Source organism: Dioscorea cayenensis, chromosome 5, assembly GCF_009730915.1.
Source record: "Dioscorea cayenensis subsp. rotundata cultivar TDr96_F1 chromosome 5, TDr96_F1_v2_PseudoChromosome.rev07_lg8_w22 25.fasta, whole genome shotgun sequence".
Classification (NCBI taxonomy): Eukaryota; Viridiplantae; Streptophyta; class Magnoliopsida; order Dioscoreales; family Dioscoreaceae; genus Dioscorea; species Dioscorea cayenensis.
Window position 1 is genome coordinate 25413726 of NC_052475.1, and position 18184 is coordinate 25431909.

At 33.4% G+C, this 18184-nt stretch overlaps 1 protein-coding gene across 1 annotated transcript; it reads left to right on the plus strand.

Moving 5' to 3' along the window:
• The first annotated feature begins 5619 nt into the window (after window positions 1-5619).
• LOC120262344 (copper methylamine oxidase-like) lies at window positions 5620-16923 on the plus strand. The gene is made up of 12 exons (XM_039270443.1): window positions 5620-6198; window positions 8019-8128; window positions 8199-8504; window positions 9080-9192; window positions 10263-10593; window positions 10696-10911; window positions 11020-11256; window positions 11917-12102; window positions 13394-13534; window positions 13709-13977; window positions 15028-15109; window positions 16531-16923. The coding sequence occupies exons 1-12, from the start codon at window positions 5979-5981 to the stop codon at window positions 16651-16653; spliced, it is 2334 nt and encodes a 777-aa protein (XP_039126377.1). The 5' UTR covers window positions 5620-5978; the 3' UTR covers window positions 16654-16923.
• Window positions 16924-18184: the final 1261 nt, after the last annotated feature.

An 18184-nucleotide genomic window follows, 5' to 3' on the forward strand; every position in this document is an offset into this window, starting at 1 on the left:
TCACTTTACTATGCTTCCACATAAAAGTATTTCTAAATATATATTTATTGTTATTTTTGCATTTAGTTATACTCACCTTAGATAAATTATAAGTGATTAAACATATAATTTTTTTTTAAAAAAAATATAAACTACATTTATTCAAATGATTAAACCAAAATATATATATAGATATATATATATATATATATATATATGACGGGGGTGGACATGTTCGGTTTATGAATAATAAGCCCAAGCGTGACGAAAATAGTAGACTTATGAATCCACATATGAGAAATCGAGAAGCGCATCTCATTCCTCTTGTATGTCATAATATATTATATATTAAATACTATAATGTGAATTAATAACATATTGATATATTATATATTTTATGTAATATATCTAATAGAAGTATACTTGTATTGTTCTCAAAAAAAATTATAAAATACAATTTTTATTTATTAAAAATATTATATATATGGAGAAAAAAAATTATATCCATCGGCAATTCTACTCAAGAATATTTATATATATGGCGCAAAAAAACTAATAAATCTGTAAAAATGTTGTAACATGTAAATAACTAAGAAAAAAAAAAGTAAATATTATATCTTTTTAATAAAAAAAAACCTTACACCTGAAAGCTATTTTAAAAAGGAAAAAATTTAGAAAAACAAAACAGCGATATAAAATCTTCATACCTTAAAAAAATAAAATAAAATAAATAAATAAATAAATAAATAAATAATCGCCTATATAGGTATACTCACAAATCAGAATGTTGACTCTCCCATAAATCAAACATCAAAACATGAATGAAACTGCATCAATTCCAAGTCTATCAAATCATAAAAAAAGTGTAACTTTCATTTAGACTATAGAATTTCATGTGTGACTCTCATAAGTATTTTAATTATTTACATGACAGATTACATTCCAATATTAATTAGAAAAAACAACTTTTTAATGTAGAATAATTTTATTATAATCATTATCATTAATTGAGTTTAGATTTAATGAAGTTATAGATTAAAATTTGATTTATAAAACAACTTCAAACAACCAAACACATAAAGCTTTATAGTTTAGCCAAAACCAAAGCAACAAGCAACAATTTTCAATCAATTGTCTCTATTATATATTTTTTTATTAATTACTTGGATGATATTTAGAATTTTTTTATCAATGTTTTAAATTTAGAGTTAAGTTTAGATTTTGCCATAAACATGAGAAAAGAAAATTTTAAATTCATATTTGATTATTATCATATGACTCATATCAATTTAAATCTTAACGTATGAGAAACCAATAGTATAGTTATAATTTACTACAATATGTCAAAGGAGTCAAAAGTTTGAAATTTTGCTTTCATAATACTATTTTATCAGCATTGATTACACATTATGTACTATGCTATAATATTTTTACTAGTCATGATATAGATTTATATAAAAAAAATATTATTTTTTATCAATTAAAATTATGTAACAGATTATATATATTTAGTGATTGTTATTTTTTAAATCATTATAATTGATGTATCTCTATCTGATTATTTTTTTAAAGTGAATTTGTTGCGTGTTATTAGAACAAAAAATTATAAACAGCTGTGGGTCATTATAGGTACATAGTTTGTTATGATGGATACCATTAGCGCTTGCCAGCAACAAGGCTGGTACTATTTTGCAATCATTCCATAAAACGCATCATTTTTAAGCTTAGAAGTTAGAACCAAAGCGCAAATATCTAGCTGTTTTCCAATTGTTATTATTTTTTCTTAATATATACTTGTATTTAAAATTTATTGAAATTTTATTTAATGAACAAATATCTACGATCTGTATCAATTTTGATTATAAATGATGTGACCATGACCTGCACCTGCCTAAAGTGATTGATGGTTTCTACTTTAGACTTTATTTTTCCAAATAGTGATTCAAAAGTGTGCTCAGTTTTCAAAAATGGCCACAAAGACTAATCTATGGGAATATCCAACATGTTATTTAATTTAACTCAATGGATTCAAAATCTATGCTTATTTTCAACAAGAAAAACATTTTAAAAATTGCAAGTCTTCCATTGTTTTAATGTCATGAGAGCGAAGGTTGGTTAAACTTAGAAGTTAGAATATAATCATAGTAAACTATATATATAAAAATAATTTAAATCCATTAGTCAAAACTGAAAATTGCAACCAATTATTATTATAATTTTTTTAGATAAATATGAAATAAACCACTGATTTATTGAAAAATTAAAAGACAACCTTATGAAATGAAAGCAATCTGAAAGACGCTCAGGAAATGAAAAAGCGAAATATTACAAAGAAAAGAGCAAAAAGTATCTGAAAATAAACATTGAGACCGACGAAAGGCACCGATATGGTAACCAATTACTTCTCTACTTTGTCACCGATATGCACTTACTCCGCAATTGTTTTTGGGAAATTATAATTTTTTAAAAAAAGTTCATTTATTTATCTATTTATTTTGCCATATCCAATAACCCAAAGTGGGGCAAGCATAAGAATGAGTATCCTTGCCAGTTGCCAATATGTTTGATATGGGACTCTTCGCGTACACCTGCACATCTTTTGCCTGCCAGATGGGTCACCCCCACGTTGACATATTGATGCGTTTTAGACAACCTTGATCCAAATATGAAAATAATATATATGTATATATTTTATCAAAATAGATAAACTATTATTTATAAAAATAAATGAACAACTAATACATTTTAAATAGAAAAATTATAGTAAAATAAAAGGATATGAATAAATTATCAGATTAACAAAAACAACAAAGAAATATTAAAAATAAATATAATAAGAAAAGACATAGAAAAAAGTGATACCGTGACGATTAATACAGGGGTATTATCCCTCTAAATAATATAACCTAGCAATGCTATAAAAAGAACTTAATCAAAACTATTATAGATTGTAGATTGTGGAATTCCAGAATCACTGATATATAACTTCAAAATCTCAAAACTTTTCTATATAAGAAAATATTAATTTACAGTACTTAATAAAAAAAATGCGAGTATAATACATATACATCATAGACACACTCAAAAGCCTGGATAAAGATGAAGCTAGGGGGCAAAAACGCCTCCCAAAATAATTTAAAAAAAATAAAAATTTAAGCTGATCAAAACATAGATCTGTTTGAGGACGAGGGAGGGTGACGTCCATGAGAACTAGCCAGCCTGGTTAAGTGCAAATTAATGTTTAGCTCCTTAATTTTTTAATTAAATTTGACCTCAACTAATTGAATCAACAATATTCATATATAACGCATAGTTTGTGTTTCACTCCGGTTCAAAAGTTTTGAGGATTCCAAATTTTTTTTTGTGAAAAAATAGGTTGTTTGTTATTTTTCAAAGTACGGTTCTTGTAAATTTTTTTAGCGTGCATATAATAGGTTTTTATTGTTTCATATATATGGTATCTGATTGAGTTATTAAACTTTAGGTATCAATAAACTATCATAATTAGTGTAGTTTTACATATTTGTCTCTTAAAAAACTCTTATGTAGTTGAAAATGTATTAGATTTTTAATTACAAGCAGTTGTAAATATTGGAGTTGAAAATCGCAGGAGAGTTAGGAGAGTCAAATCTAGTGATTAATTGACTGTATTTGAAAATACTGGATTTCAAAATTTTATATTTGTTTTGAAGGATTTGTAAATTTGAATTTTGAAAACATGTGTTTAGTTGGATGTATTTTAAGATATAAACACCCTTGATGAGATTGCCCCACTTTGGATCATCATTAAAATTTTTATATAGATTAGGGACTTTATTAAAATAAATATTAAAATAAGTTTAAATGTTTAATTACAATACTTATCTTAAAATAAATAAACAAATAAATAAAATTACACGTTGTACATCTTTTAAATTGATTTTATATTTCAAACCTAAAAATTGTTTATAAGATTGCTTTATCTTCTCAATATTTTCACAAATATCTTTATTTACTCTTTACTTTTATGATATAAATCTTATCAGTTTATAATTTCTTCATATTTCAATCCATACGATTTTAAAACATATTTTTAAATATAAATTATATTTGAGTGATGATACACTAGAAATTAACACTTTTATACATTTTTTAATCATTCAGTTTTCACGTGATACCATGTGTGAGACTATTAAATTACAAAGTGCAGGATTTGGGTGTAGTTAAAAATCTAACAAAATTTATTTAAAAGTTTTCAAATTCAGCTAAACGGACCGTAGATGTTAAGAAATTATATAATTCTAATTATATGTAGTATTATAACTGGTCAAACAAATACATCCTTAAATGAAAGACAGTAGTAATCTATTGTTATAAAGAATAAATAAATAAATAAATAATTGAAGATACTAACGAAAGGCAAAGACTCACGTCAAAGGCATGCATTTGATGAAACGAACAAAACATTCTTTGGAATGATATCATTGGATATAATAAACCATATTCCAAGCATCTCATGCTGCTCCAAGCATTTATAATAACTATTAGTTTATAGTGTCTGCCAGTCTTAATTATGTTTTTTTGCGGTTGATACTTGATAGCCCTGGTACACAACAACCACAACAACCACAACAAAACACCGTTTACAAAGAAGATCAGAATTCCACGTCATCCCCTGGATAAGTTCTCATTATTAATTATTCGCCTCCATTATTAAGCAACATCTCATCTCTCTTGCTTATCCTATCTTTTACTCTGTTATACATAATCAAAAGTGGCTCAACTTCTTTATTAATATGATCCATACAAAAATAAACTCATGTAATAATTTAAACTTATTACTCAATTGTTTTTTAATCATCAGTGACAGTGATTATAATAAGTGGTTTATATATATATATATATATAGATAAAGAAAGGGTGGGTGGGTGTCAATGGTAGTGACTGAGTGGAAAAGCAGCAAAAGAAGTTAGTCAATAACGCACCATCATAAGGACCCAAGTGATTGTTATAAATTAGATACTATTGGACAGTCCTTCTCAACTCCAACTATACATATTATTATATAATAAACTGAATTTTTAAAAAAACAATACTAAAAACAAAATTAATTTATGTACTTGACTGCCATGCCAGCCAAGCGCACCCAATTAATATTTTACACTAAAATCTAGCTAAAGGCTCATGCCATGACAACACACCATCCTCTCCAATACTGTTTTCTTTATATATATATATATATGCTTGTCCCTTTCAACAATGCCTTCTGGGAATGAGTAAAGAAATGACAATGGTGCTGCAAGCCAACGTGGCGATGCCTACTTTTTGGACCTTTGTTTAATCACTTTGTATCAGTGCTAGTTCCATTACAAGCTGGTGGTGCTCCTATCACCCTTTCCTTTCCCTATCGGTTGCCATAATTGGTTTGACTGGGTGGTGAGTTTAGCCAGGTTGAGACTAAAGATTACGAACGTTGGGTTCGTGGTGATGGATCCGGTTCGGTTGGGACGGGTGGTGACGTGACCGAGTCGGTGGGTGCGGTGGTGAAATGATAATATCTCGTTCTTATCTGAAGGGAGGTGATATATGGTGTTTATTATTATTATTATTATTATTTTATTTTATTAATAATTTAATCACGTGAGCCGATACGAGAAGAGACGAGGCGGTCCTGTTCCGTGGAGCAGTGTATATCTCTTTCTCTTTCATTTCTTCTTCCGCTTGGCGGCGAGAACTCAAGAGAAAAGGTTTCGTTTTTGGGAAGGAGAGAGGAGTCTGGTTTTATCTATAAATAGAGTTTCATTTTCTTGAATCTTGGAGGGAGAGAGAGGAGGAGGAGGAGGAGGAGAAGGGGGTGTGTGAGGATTTGAGAGAAGAGAGGGAGAAGAAGAAGGGAGGGAGAAAGGGGGGGAAGAGAGGAAAGAGGGTTTGAGAAGGGGAAGGCATTCGGCTGTTTGCTGTATGTCAGATTGCTGTGAGGAGTACTACGGCGGATTCGGTGAGCTCGCGAACCCTTTGCAATGGCCACAACTGCGGAAAAAGCGACGCCTTGCTGCTCTGCCAACCGGGGAACGGCTGTCGGTGCTGCTGCCAAGGTGAAGGCTGACTCGGTGCTACCTGTCGGCAATGATTGGACCGTGGATCAGAAGCGGTCTGCTGCTTCTGCTGCTGCTTCGTCGGCCGTGACTGCGGTGATCCGCCCTGTTGAGGAGCCTGCCATCTCTAAGGCTCCGCCTAAGGGTAACTCTCCGTTCTCTCTCTGCTAGGGTTTGTTTTTCCCCCCTAATGTTTGTTGAATCTGGTTCTGGTTGCTACTTTTGTGATCCAAAGCGATGTGCCTGTGATATTCTGTGTCTTTGCGTTGGATGATGGCCTATTCCGGAGTCGAAGATTATTCTAAAGTATTATCTTTTAGGTTGAAAGAATAAGTTAGTCAAGTCTGTTGTTTCGGATTATCTTGCGTTTTTTGGTTAATGTGCATTCTTATTGTATGGCTGATTAGTCGCCGTAATGGAGAAGTAGCTTGCTTCCAATTTGCATGGTCATGTACCTAACGCCCAAATATCTTTGGAGACTTACCTGCAACATGCAAGTTCTACTTACTGTGCCATATAGTGGTAGACCTGCAAGATCTATTCTAGTCAATAGCTGTTCCGGATGCATTCCCACACCTCCTGGTAGTTTGTTTTCATTGAAACAATTGTTTATCTGAAAGTAGAAATTGCTGGTTAATGAAATGTGTGCAGGATGTTGTTAGAAGCGAAATTTGCATGAGATATATGTAAAATATGAAAGGATTACTGTTGTTTATCTTCCATATTGCGTTGGTTCTAGCTGACAGCAGATATCTTCTGCACATTTAATTAGTGTCCAAGCTAGGCGAAGCTAATATGTGTTTTGTTGTATCGGTAATAGCTGTAGCTATAAGAGATGCAGGGAGTGCAACATGTGAGAGAGCTGCCAATTCGATTTTGTTCTGTGATAGGTGATGATTGGTTTTTGCTGTGTTTCAACTTGCCTGCAGGGGGAGCACTTGCACTCGCTTGTAGTATTTCTTACTTGCTCATCCATTTTCAAGTATTTTTAATATGTTGAACACTCAGAAGCCTCGACAATAGGGAACAATTATTTGACATTAGATAACACTCCAAAGTGTCAGATCATTATTGTATTGGCTGGCATTTGCCACGTAATGTTTATTCTACCAATCTATCCACCTCATCATGTTAACCTATACATTTAGATTGTTTCAATATAAACTGATGGTATTTTAAGTCATAGTTAAGCATCTTGTGTGTAACCTTTGAAAGTTGCCTTGTTTATTTCTCGGGAGCGCTCAGAGTTTCAAACTACTATATTGGACCATGGAAGCATTTGCATCTTTTTCTTTATTTTGTAACCCTTGTTTTTGTATGATGTTTTTCTCTTGTTGCAGTTTCTGTTCATAAGAAGTTCATTAGGTCAAAAATTTCTGCTGTTTAAGGAGTAATATGAATATCTCAAATGACTTGTTTGTAATGAGAAACCTTCCAAATCAGAGGCTTGTTTGTAACAAGTAGGATATTGAGAAGGCCTATACCTTTACAAGTATGTTGTTTGAATGTTAAAAGTGAAATAATTAGGGAAGTGATGATTTTAGGAAAATATGATGCATGTTGTAAGCATTTTAATTCTGGTTGAGGTGTTGTTGTGATTCACTTTGTATCAATCAACTATTGGAAGATAATTTGTCATATAATCTAATGCTTGCCTTGTGCAATAAGCATCTAGAGCAAAAATCCCAGAGATTAGCCATATAATTTTATAATACAGTTATTTTTTATTGCAGATTTTCAATGTGGGTGAGTGAACAGGTTTCTGTTTAGTGCATTTCAACCTGTATAGATGTAGAACATATGCTGAAGTCTACTTGAGTGGCTATTTTGCCAGTGGTATTGTGTTTCCGGTTGATTAAGTCTTGTGACCTTCTTTTTACATGTGTTGATTACCTAGATTTGAATGTTTGTTTGACTTTGGTTATTGCTTTCTTGTTAATTCTAGTTTTTGTCCTATGATTTCAGGGGTCCAGTTACTAACAAGGGCTCAGACAATGCACCCTTTAGATCCACTATCTGCTGCTGAAATCTCTGTGGCAGTAGCAACTGTTAGGGCTGCAGGGGCAACCCCAGAGGTAACACCTCATTGTGTAACTTCCTGGTTATATGTGTACATGAATAATTTGATATAAATCTTTTGCTCAGGAGCGAGATAGCATGCGTTTTGTGGAAATTGTGCTGTTGGAACCTGAGAGAAGAGTTGTGGCATTAGCTGATGCTTACTTCTTCCCTCCTTTCCAACCTTCACTACTTCCGAGAACAAAAGGTGGTCCTTTCATTCCAAGTAAGCTACCCCCCAGGCGGGCTAGGCTTATTGTGTATAACAAGCGATCAAATGTGACAAGCATATGGGTTGTTGAGCTATCTGAAGTGCATGCTACCGCTCGAGGTGGCCATCACAGGGGCAAGGTCATCTCATCTAAAGAAGTTCCTGATGTCCAGCCACCAATGGTACATAGCTTAGCTTTTTAGAAAAGCTATTATGTGAAAATTTGATATGTTTTTATTAATGATGACAAATTAAAATATAAGTGGGCATAAAAATAGTATCTAGAAGAAAACCCAGTGGATCTAATGTTATTTTGAACATCTTGAAAAATATCTTTTTCAGGACATATTCACAGAAAAGTCAACTTATCCCTAGGCTATGCAAATGGTGCTATCCAATAGATTGTCCATTGATTATGTATTCATGTGACATCAGGTCCATATGTTATTCTGTTAATCTGGCTGAAATGCAGAACCAGAATAAATTACACCAATCTACCCCAAACTTGGCGGTTAAACTCTACCGCGGTGATGATACTTGGGGATATTACGTTTCTTAGAAAGTGTTATCGTAAAATGTGATGTTACCTGAATTGTATCTTCCTGTTTCCCTTTTCTAACACTTCCAGAAGTTTATGGCTAAATTGATTGATTGGGTCTTATGATTAACTTTAGTTATAAAAGTAGTTGACTAGTTTCCGATATTGTAATTAAAGCATTTCTGTTGATTGTTGTACTCCTCTTTTGCTTGACCTCAGGATGCGGTGGAATACGCAGAATGTGAAGCTGCTGTAAAGAGTTATCCTCCTTTCATTGAAGCAATGAAAAGGAGGGGCATAGATGATATGGATCTTGTCATGGTAGATGCCTGGTAAGATATTTCCGAGTACTAAAACTCAGTTGTAACATACCAGTTTTGGTCCAATGTTATCTTCAATTGTTGTCATTTGCTGAAATTATACCCTTTTGATTACTGAACCCTGAGTTTAAGTTAATTGCATCAAGGGCTTAATTTATTTAGCTAGCCTATCTTGTATAAACTATGAAGGAGCCTGGGCCTCCTATATGATTTTGCTTGATTAATTGATTACCAAATCATTAGACATTTCACGTATAAGTTAATTGCATCAAGGGCTTGATTTATTTAGCTAGCCTATCTTGTATAAACTGTGAAGGAGCCCTGGCCTCCTATATGATTTTGCTTGATTAAGTGTTAACTAAATCATTAGACATTTCACATAGATTAAGGTAGAATTAGTTGATTGTACCATTGTATCAATCTGTAATACCTGAGGTTATTTGATTGGGCAGAAATTGATCAAAATCCATAGGCATTTCAGTGCGAATATGATTGAACATTGAACATGTCCAATTCGATGTCTTAATCATATGATTAAGGATAAACCAATGACATAGTGTAGATAGGATACGTTGGATTTTAATTCACTTCTGTATCACTATATGTGAGGGATTTAGTCAAATAGATGAAGTATGGGTTGATTTGAGCTTTGGTGAAAAGTGTTCTCTTTGTGGTTGGTAATAGTAGGCCAAATTCAAAACAGTTATGCTTGAATTGAAGCTCAATTAGATAGCAATATACTGTCACAGGGATTCTCTTGAATAAATTGGAATTTGTAATTTATTTTGCAAGAACACTTTATGGCATGCCAATAATACTGTGGTGGTTTAACTTTTTCTAAATTTACTTTGCAACTCCATTTTTTGTGTGTTGCACCCATTTTAAATTTTAATAGAAAAATCCCTTGAGATGATGATTGGAAGCTAATATGACCAAATGGTTTGGTTTCAACTTTCAATCCAGAGTTAAACCAAAACTTAAAACCATGATCATCATCAGAACTTGTTGGTGTGAAGGTGCTACAGCCAGTTCTTGCAATTTTTGGTTTAGAAGTGTCAATATTGTTGGTTTGTGTTATGCAGGTGTGTTGGTTATCATGGTGAGGCTGATGCTCCCAGTCGAAGACTTGCTAAACCACTTATTTTTTGTCGCACTGAGAGTGACTGTCCTATGGAGAATGGTTATGCAAGGCCTGTTGAAGGCATTTATATCCTCGTTGATATGCAGAATATGGTAATAATAGAGTATGAAGACAGAAAGCTGGTGCCTCTTCCTCCAGCAGATCCATTAAGAAACTATACCTCAGGGGAAACCCGAGGAGGGGTTGACCGAAGTGATGTGAAACCCCTGCATATTCTTCAGCCCGAAGGCCCAAGTTTTCGTGTTAGTGGCCATTTCATTGAATGGCAGAAGGTTTGTATGGCCCGAATACGTTTATTCCCCTTCTCCTCTTTGATGCATTACACTTTTTATTAAACATGATCTGAAGTGGAAATTAATCTTGTTGCTTTTCAGTGGAATTTCAGAATTGGTTTTACTCCCAGGGAAGGCTTGGTTATCTACTCTGTAGCATACACTGATGGCAGTCGAGGTCGTAGACCTGTGGCTCATAGGCTGAGTTTTGTTGAAATGGTGGTTCCTTACGGAGATCCAAATGAGCCACACTACCGTAAGAATGCATTTGATGCAGGGGAAGATGGTTTGGGCAAGAATGCACATTCTCTTAAGAAGGTCAGTACTTTGCCTTAACATGTTATTTTAATAGAATATCGGTTCCAAATTTTTTTTCTGTTCTTGGGCTTCACTGTGCTTATATTGTGGATAGCTTCAACGATACAGGGATGTGACTGTTTGGGGTACATAAAATATTTTGATGCTCATTTTACAAATTACACTGGAGGTGTTGAGACTATAGAAAATTGTGTTTGCTTGCATGAAGAAGACCATGGGATTTTATGGAAGCATCATGATTGGAGAACAGGCCAAGCAGAAGTTAGGCGATCTAGAAGGCTTACTGTTTCATTTATATGCACGGTTGCTAATTATGAGTATGGCTTTTTCTGGCACTTTTATCAGGCAAGTTTTGATCCTTCTGTTTGAATTATCCAAATTTTATTATGAACCTATGCCTGGATTGTTTTTTTTTGACCCTGAAAGACTAATTCTTAAATTATGGATCTTAGTTTATATGTATGTGCTAGTGTTTTTTGAAGAAGAACATGGTAGTAATGCTTCTTGCAAAGTTTTACTGAAGAAAAATAAGTGTCACTGTTCCTTTGTTTTGCACTCATGTAAACATGTGCCATTCTGTGGAAGTTTTAGCTAGGTACTTGAGCAACTATGTGATACACCCTCAAGAATGCTTTCCCATGTCTGTGGCACGTAGCCTGTCTGAGTACTGGAGGCTTATCCTTATTTCATATTTCCAATAAAAACACAATCAAATGAATAAAGCATTTGCCTTTTCTTGGTTGATAGATATATCATCAAATCTTCATGACTCTTGAGGAACAAATGCTTAATTTCCTTCTCCATTGGAAGGATAAATTTATCTGACTTTTGCATTCTAGAGGTTTTGACTTTCGTTTACTTCAGTGAAACTTTATTCTGGTTTAGCCACTTTAACCTAATTCTGGTTTGCCACTTGCCAACATTAGTAACTGGTATTGCCTTCCGATTTTAATTTAATCATGTTTATTTGGTATCATTTAATAGGGTATACTGTTTTAAATGCAGGATGGTAAGATTGAAGCTGAGGTAAAACTTACTGGCATTCTCAGCTTAGGAGCATTGCAGCCTGGAGAAACAAGGAAATATGGCACTACTATTGCTCCAGGTTTATATGCACCTGTTCATCAACATTTTTTTGTTGCCCGCATGGACATGGCTATTGATTGCAAACCTAATGAAGCCTTTAATCAGGTGATGTTGCATTGTGCATATGCTTGTAGTTGCTTCAGGTTCACAAGACATTTAAATTTGCTCATAACAATATCTGCATGTAAAAGCTTGAAGTGAATTGGAGAGTCTCTGCCATACTCAACAGACTGTTCTCCATGATAATTTATTTTAATAAACTATCATCACTTGAAATGTTGTAAACATATACCCTAAGCTCATCCACTTCATGGTACTTGCAACCCTTGTTCTTACTTAGCACGCCCTTCAATATAGATGGATGAAGCTTCACTAACTCGAACTTTGAGTTATACTCATTTACAGTGCAAAATTAAGATCAGCCCTTGTTTTCTAATTTGGTGCTTAAACAAAATTCAATCTATGTAGTGCTCAGGGCTAAGCGGCTAGCCCAGGCTCTGCATGAAGCCAGGTTTGCACAACAAGCCTTAAACCTGAGCTTAAGCCATAGTAGTAGACACCCAAGTTCCTGTCACTATGCTTGATTGAATTCTAAAATTATGTACCCAAGTTCCTGATTTGATTAAATTTGATACTGATCTCATGTCTTTTTTGACTTTTGTGCTCCAATTGCTTTGTTTATTACACCAATTCTGGACAAGATTTTGAATCTAAGTTATATGGTCTTGACTTCAAAATTAATTCAATTGAATTTGTGGGGAAAAAACTAATTTTCTTATTCCACCACTCCAACAGACTTGACTTGCCCAGCTAAAGTATGGTTGCAGGATTTTAGTTTACTCAATTGACCACAAATTATATGCAACTGCTGAATGTGTTTGGAACTATAGAAATCATCTGCATGTAGGAAAGATGAGTCCAATATTTTCTGTTTGCACATGCCACCTGATGCAAATGCTTGAAATGATTTGAACTATATGTTTCTGCTCCTCACAATTAATGATTTGACACAACTTGTCATGTTGGTTTGCTTTCCTTTTCATTTTAATGCTATGTAATCAGCCATGTTCTTTTACTTACAACAGGTTCGAGATTCGAGATCATTGTTGATCATTTGGTGCACACAATGCAAGTGGAGAACACTAAGACCAAGTAGTTAATTGCTAGTTTAAATTTGTCCTTGATGTATATCAGTTTTCTTCATTGTTGAGCTGGTTGATTGCTTGTTGGTTGTCTTCATTGTATATTGTTATTGTTATGTGTATTTAGTTTCTTTTTTTTTTTGGCCAACAACACCTACTAATATAATTACTTTATGATGAACAATGATTTTAACTTTGATGTCTTATTTTAATTATTGCTTCATCATTTTTGTGCCTTATGCTCTTTCCTGTAGGTGGTTGAGGTGAATGTCAAAGTTGAAAAACCTGGCCAAAACAATGTTCACAACAATGCTTTTTATGCTGAAGAAAAAATTCTCAAGTCTGAATTGCAAGCTATGCGTGATTGTGATCCTTCTTCTGCACGCCATTGGATTGTAAGTTTCATCAAAACTAGGGTTTTATTATTATTTTCTAAGACTATTTGGAAAGTCTTAAATTAACTTTTTGAAAAGGCAGTTCATATGAGCAAACCTTAGCTGAGGAAATAGTTTCTCATGAAAATTTTCACTGAACTTTTACTAACCTTTGATGCCTTGCTTGCAATTCAGGTAAGGAACACAAGAACTGTCAATCGAACCGGGCAGCTTACTGGATATAAGCTTGTACCTGGTTCAAATTGCTTGCCTCTTGCTGGTCCAGAGGCAAAGTTTCTAAGGAGAGCTGCCTTCTTGAAGCATAATCTTTGGGTTACTCCTCATGACCGTGAAGAGAGGTATCCTGGAGGAGAGTTTCCAAACCAAAATCCACGTTTAAATGAGGGATTGGCAACATGGGTTGCGAAGGACAGGTCCCTTGAAGAAACTGACATTGTTCTCTGGTTAGTTTCTCCCATATTGATTTATATTTGACAAAACTTGGTCTTCAAATATGCACTATCTACTTATGTGAATTGTTCTTTTTTAAGTTTCTAATGTTGATTTCTATTCTTTGATTTCCCTGATTTCACAAGTGAACCGTTGTCATTTCTATGTGCCAGGGAGGACATTTGTTCATACTTGAGTATTAGTTTTGTTTAGAGCGGTAATAATGTACGTTTAAAAGATAAGAGTATCAATGTGTTTTTGGTTAAATTTAGAACCCTAATCCTACCCTTATTTAAAGAGAGTTATGCCTCAAATGTATTTTGGTGTGCAAGACTATCCTTTCAGTTGAAGTATTGCATCCTTTTGTACTAGTGTGTTTGCATGTTGTGGATTACTTTAATATGGTATCAGAGACAAGTTGTGAAGAAGAAAAAGGATATAATATTTGAATTAAAATAATGGTATTTCACACCCATATATAATTGGGGCACAACTCTGTTTATATAAGAGTAGGATTAGGGTTTTCTAAACTTAACTCAAATGGCATTAATACCCTTATACATGAAATATATATTATTACTACTCTAACAGTTTTTATGGATCTTGAGGGCGTATAGCTTCCAGTGATTCTTTATAGTTGTTTTTATATGGCTTTCGATAATAACCAATATTGATAAACTGTTTACTAAAGCATTTTGATAATGTGGCAAAATATATGTGATGATCAACTGTGTAATGTTCACTGATTTTCCCTAAAGTTAAGCCCAAATAATAAGTTTAATCAACATATTAGTTAACATTGTATTCTAGAGAGTTTGTCTGCCTCATGTTTTTGTAAAATGAAGAAAGGGAAAGATCTTATCTGTTTTGGTAATTTTTTTTTTAAAAATTTTTATAATGTTTTGGGGTATGTTAGGCTTAAGTTTTTGAAGTTGTTGGTTTTCAGCATCTGAATAATTTCTCCAGTTTTATGTAATTAATCGCCATGATTTCTGGACTACCCAAAGGTTACATGATACGGTCTCATAATTTTCATTTTTTTTTTGTCTATGATTTTATTTCAGGTATGTGTTTGGCGTCACCCACATTCCTCGGCTGGAAGACTGGCCTGTCATGCCAGTAGAACGGATAGGTTTTATGCTCATGGTATTGCAGTATTTTCAATTTGATAGTATTTTCAATTTGATATTGCTTTCTTTTCCTTTGGGAGTTATGTTTTGTTTATTACTATGAGGTTCTAATGTGGTGAGCATTATCATTCCTACATTGGGTTTTGCCTCTTACTTTGAAACTGCATTGAATTGTATAGTTTGAGAGGTCCAAAGACTCCAGAAGATTTGTCCTGATGATTCATTAGCATGTTAACAATTTAGATTTACTGGCCAATTAGTTACTGGTAATTATCTAAGAACTGAAAAGTTTGTAGTTACTGTCCTTTGTTGCCAATTATGGTGGCCCTGTAAAATTATAAGCGCTAAAAGGCTTGTGGGCTTGCATTGTTTGTTATTTCAAGGTGGATTACATGAGAACCTTAGAACAGATTTGCACATCTTCTGTAAAACGAATTCCATATTCTTAATGCTTTGTGGTTGAAATGAATGTCTAAGAGAAGGTTCAGATCGGTAATTTTGGCTTTTGAGGTTAACTTGTCTAGAAGGCAGGCTTCAAAATTGATTCGAAGTAGCAAACTCGAATCTTAGTGTATGCATAAGCTTCTAATTTTCCCTATCTCTACTGTCAGAAATTTATACAATATCCATAGTTGTAGCATTTTGCATAGTTTTTGCTGACGTTAATTTGAGAAAGTGCGGAAAGCTCAATAGAGGCTGTGTTGCTATGGTATTACAGAACTAGTTGTACTGGAGATGTCAGTTATTTGGACAATGACTTCCATCTTCTTTTGCAACTTTATTAGATGTTCATGTGCATTAACTAGTCAAATCAGATTCTATCTTTTGTTGAATAAGAGACGAGTAACAGATGTTCTTCCATAGCCTTCCAGTATAAATCTCTGCTGTCAGAAATTTATACAATATCCATGGTTGTAGCATTTTGCATAGTTTTTGCTGACGTTAATTTGAGAAAGTGCGGAAAGCTCAATAGAGGCTGTGTTGCTATGGTATTACAGAACTAGTTGTAATGGTGATGTCAGTTATTTGGACAATGACTTCCATCTTCTTTTGCAACTTTATTAGATGTTCATGTGCATTAACTAGTCAAATCAGATTCTATCATGTTGAATAAGAGACTAGTAACATATGTTCTTCCGTAACCTTCCAGTACATATGTTTCACTGGCTTGCTATTGTTCTTTCTGTCAGTTGTCTGAAGCTGATGTTATTGCACATGCATTTTTGTATTTCTTTGGAAAAGGGAAAACTATAACATAAAGCACTAATTCTTATCCTAGGTTTATTTATTATTCATTTGTGTGAATTTTGATTCTCCACAAAGATCACTGCATTGTTTAAGTTTGTGCGTTAGTGACTGTTTGAATCCTTGGTAACATGGATCATGCGAGTTTGCAAACTTCTAGCCAAGCCTTAAATTGACTTGCATTTTATGCAGCCTCATGGGTTCTTCAACTGCTCCCCCGCCGTGGATGTCCCGCCGAGTTCCACTTCTGAGATCGAACTTAAGGAAACTGGTGGATCGAAGCCCGTTTCAGCTGGTTTGCTCGCAAAGCTGTGAAGGATTACCTGAAGGTTGTTAATGATGTCTATCAAAATAAAATACTTTAAAACTCTATTGCTGTTGACAATGTCTAGTTTGAGGTATGCCTGGTTGTGTATTTTGATTTACTTTTATTAGATAAAATATCCTGTTAGATACAACTCAAGACTAGTGGGGGGGATTATGACCCCTTCCGAATATTTCTCTAGATGCTGTGAATTTGGATGTGATAATTTTGCCAAGTGGCTATCAACATACAAGAGTTGTCAGATTTGGGGTATGAAATCACATGTTGCTATTTGGTTTTTTATGTACTTTGTGATGATAAAGCGAGTAAACTTGAAATTATCAGAGTTATGAACTGAGTTAAGCATTTGGTCTGAGGGAGATGATTGGCCTTTTATTGAAGCATGTTCAGATGTGGGTCAATGCTTGGCATGTTTCTGCAGCTATTCTATGGTCTTAGATTCATACGGATAAGCATGAATCCTGTCATGTACTCTGATTTGGTGTTGGTACCTAATTAATAATCTCCTATAAAACACCATCCGACGTGGCGTTTGCCAATCAATTGTTCTCGAAAGGAGTAGCAGCAGTAGCTGCAATGTCACTTCAATCAGTGCTTTGTGCTAAATAAAAATAATAACATTTTTTTTTTTTATGTTTCTGAATAAAATATCAAGAATGTTCCTTCATGCAGTGTGTTTTGTGCTTCTTGTCTATGTCCCTGTGGGATCATTGTTTCAATTCCCCTTATGTCATCTGTTTGGTAATCACATGTTAAATACATGGCAATTGTTCGAATTTATTACTCTTTTACTCCCATGTGTTATGGTAGTTTTTATATTTGTTTATGTCTTTATTATATTCAATTGAACTCCCAATTGTGATATTGTGATATCTTAATGTTTGTATGAGGTTTGGTAGACAAATTAATTAATGCTATTATAGAATCAACAATGGAATTGAAAATTTTCATTTTATTATTTGGGGGTAAATAAATGAGCTATAAATTATTTTTTTTTTATTACGTTCAATGCATTTGGAGCATATTCCTGTACAAAGTGAGTCAGCTTGTTAGTTCTAATTTGATCTCAGATTCATGCCAACATGTGGGCCCATTACACGTCGGATGCTTTTCAAATATGCATCATCTTTACATTTAAGAGACGTTGCTTACTTAAACTTTCTAATCATTCTAGATTGTTAATTTATCTACTGTTATAATACTGTTTCAACAAGAACACATCTAGAGCCTTTTATTTTTTTCCATCATAATCTTCCTATCTTCGTATTAGCTTGATTATTTTAATTTATAATTAACAAAATAGAGCAAATTTATTATAATTTAACATCCAAATTTACGTCATTCATTAGAATAAATGTGGCCTAGTGATCTATAGACACAAACTAACTAGTGGTATAGTATTTCTCATAGCACTCAAACTAAAACTAAAGCTAAAGCAAGTCAAAAAAACTATATTAATTGCAATAATCAACACAAAATTCACAAACTACTCATCAAACCTTTTATTTAAAAAATAAAATT